At 36.0% G+C, this 2,458-nt stretch overlaps 1 protein-coding gene across 1 annotated transcript in view; it reads right to left on the bottom strand.

The window, feature by feature from the left end:
- Positions 1 to 1,378: 1,378 nt before the first annotated feature.
- The window catches only part of LOC103375804 (anionic trypsin-2-like), a gene marked incomplete at its 5' end in the record, with an annotated part of 4,399 nt that continues 3,319 nt past the window's right edge, over positions 1,379 to 2,458 (bottom strand). Inside the window, 4 exons of the mRNA XM_008306122.1 lie at positions 1,379 to 1,564; positions 1,650 to 1,807; positions 2,100 to 2,161; positions 2,207 to 2,262. Of these exons, the coding sequence (XP_008304344.1) occupies positions 1,379 to 1,564; positions 1,650 to 1,807; positions 2,100 to 2,161; positions 2,207 to 2,262 (462 nt within the window). The remainder of the gene's footprint in view (positions 1,565 to 1,649; positions 1,808 to 2,099; positions 2,162 to 2,206; positions 2,263 to 2,458) is intronic.

Here is a 2,458-nt window from a genome sequence, read left to right as displayed (position 1 = left end):
ATTATAACGTGAAACATTACTCCATTACTTCAGTGTCATTTTCAGTACGAGATACTTTTCTTGGCTAATCTTATTTTTAATTTACTTCTATTTAAATGGTTATTGTTGTACTTCATACCTTTTTTTTCTTTAATAAAGTAGAGGTCAGATCGGTCCATCTCCAAAGTTAGAATTCTTGTTTAAATTACAAATAAGCTTGTAATGGAATATATATGTTAACATCTAAAGGTTAATGTCTATGCAGTGCAAATATTACGCATAATATTTGTCATACACATGAAACTGCACAATGCATAAAGTGACATGAAGCATAAAAATGCACCAATAAACAAAAGACTACATTTAATCTTACAGCAGTTTATTAAACTGTTCAAATAACTAACAAAAATTTCCCTCCATGTGTGAAGATAATCCATCTACTGCTTTACAGATAGCAAAATTAAGATATCTTGACAACTGTGATGCTACTCAGGACTCAACCTACGATTAACTGTGACTGTGAGCGACAGCTGAGATGTGTGAAGTGAAGTAAAGTACACAGTGTGACTTGCAGAGGGACTGTAACTGATCCTGTTTCCAAACTCAGAGGAAATACTCCTACAAATATCTGGAAGCAACAACCTGAACATCAGCTGGTGAGTCTCAATAATCTGTTAGTTTGTCTTCATCAAAATGAAATTGTGTTTCTATGGACATTTCAGTTTGTAATAGACATGACATTGTGGGCCAAACTGAAGAGAAGGCGATTTATTCATTTGCCATGCAAAATATGTCTTTTGCTGTCTGTGTTTTAGGATCAAGTTTGGCTCTAAAATGTGAAAAAAAAAACTCAACAAACCCACAATTGTTTCACATAACTTGAAGTATGTCGTTTGTGTGTGTCTATCCATGAACGTGACAACATGCAGTTTAGATTTGTGTTGAAAGTGATGCAGAAGGTCCAGCTGATTGAGTGTTACAAGACTGCCATGGCGACTTCAGCTGGAGAGTGTGCATCAGATTAACGGAGAGGAGGATGTCTGAACAGATCTAAAGACACCGCTTTATTGTCAGGGTTCACAAGGCCAAAAGGTTGGGGAATACCAGCGGGATACACACAGGGGTGTAAAGATGTGGTAAAATCTCTACGAACAAACACATTTCCTGTGTTTCATCTCACAGTGCATGTTGTCTAGTATCCCTTGTTATGATGAATCCCTAGAATCAGTGTTTTCTTTCCTCACTGACAGGATGGGGAGGGGAGTTTCAACTTCACATCCAAATAAAGACAGATCTTGGTGACAAACACGGTTTACAGTTTGTAACATTTTCTGCAGCAAAGTAAATCATAAACGGATCAGTCGCAGGTTCTTCTGCTTATTGAGCTTCAATATGCTTGTCATGACCAACAGTTCAGACCACACTTCTTTCTTGGCTTCTTAATAGTATCTTTGATCCATTTTAAGTAGTTTTGATTGCAGACGTCCATGAAAGCAGATGCACTCCTACATACATAGTCAGCATCTCCAGCAGAAATGACACCATAAATCTTGTTGTCATACACCACTCCTCCACCAGAGTCTCCCTGTAAGAGAAAGAAATATATTTTATTCCTATGTACTGAAACATCAATGCATCTTAACATGGTCAAAACTCTAATGCAAACTCACTTTACATGTATCCACTCCAGCACGTTGGCCACAGAACCAGTGTTGGTATGCCATTTTGTTGTGGAAATTGGGGAATGTGGCAAGAAAATAGTCATTTAAATCTTTACATGTGACAACTTCAACATCTGCACACTGAAGAGTAGCTGATTCACCCGCAACTACAGAAAAAGAAAGCAAACATTCTCATTTTCCATAGAGATAATATAACAAAATCTAAAATGTTTTATCATCATATTTTGTTTCATTATTTCTTATACTTACTTACTTTACTTAAATTTATGAATTAGTTTCCAAAATGAATGAAATCAGAAGAGAAATTTTCAAAAAGCCCATTGTCAAATTGTAGTTTTTTTTAAATCTATTTTTTATGAAATAAAATTGTTTGATCAATAAATTTAACAACTCCACAAAGAGATCATTATGCTTATAAAAACATTAAAATATTCTCACTTCGTTCGCCATTCGGTCCTCCAGCAGTGGCAGCATGACCTGCAATCTGAACTGTCTGACCTCTGAAAAGGACACAAATAAAGACATTAAGAATAAGAACATTTTACTCCTTTACAGTTTCTCCTTCCTGAGCTGGGTTATCAGAACTGTATGTCTGATTTATCTGCAAATATATGACTGCAATGTTATTGTCTGATGTGATGTAAAGACCAACCATCCTCATTAAAGTTCTGGAGTATAGAAATAATCATCATCAGCTCACTGCTCCACAAAGAAACACACTGGATCCACATTTTAAACACAGTGGAGCCCTTTGGCAAAATAAAGCACTGGACTTGTCATGTTTCCTCTGAGTTGCT

Source organism: Stegastes partitus, unplaced genomic scaffold (genome assembly GCF_000690725.1).
Source record: "Stegastes partitus isolate 25-593 unplaced genomic scaffold, Stegastes_partitus-1.0.2 Scaffold2968, whole genome shotgun sequence".
Taxonomy (NCBI): domain Eukaryota; kingdom Metazoa; phylum Chordata; class Actinopteri; family Pomacentridae; genus Stegastes; species Stegastes partitus.
Note: the sequence above shows the minus strand (reverse complement) of the source record. Positions and strands in the feature narration are given on the sequence as shown.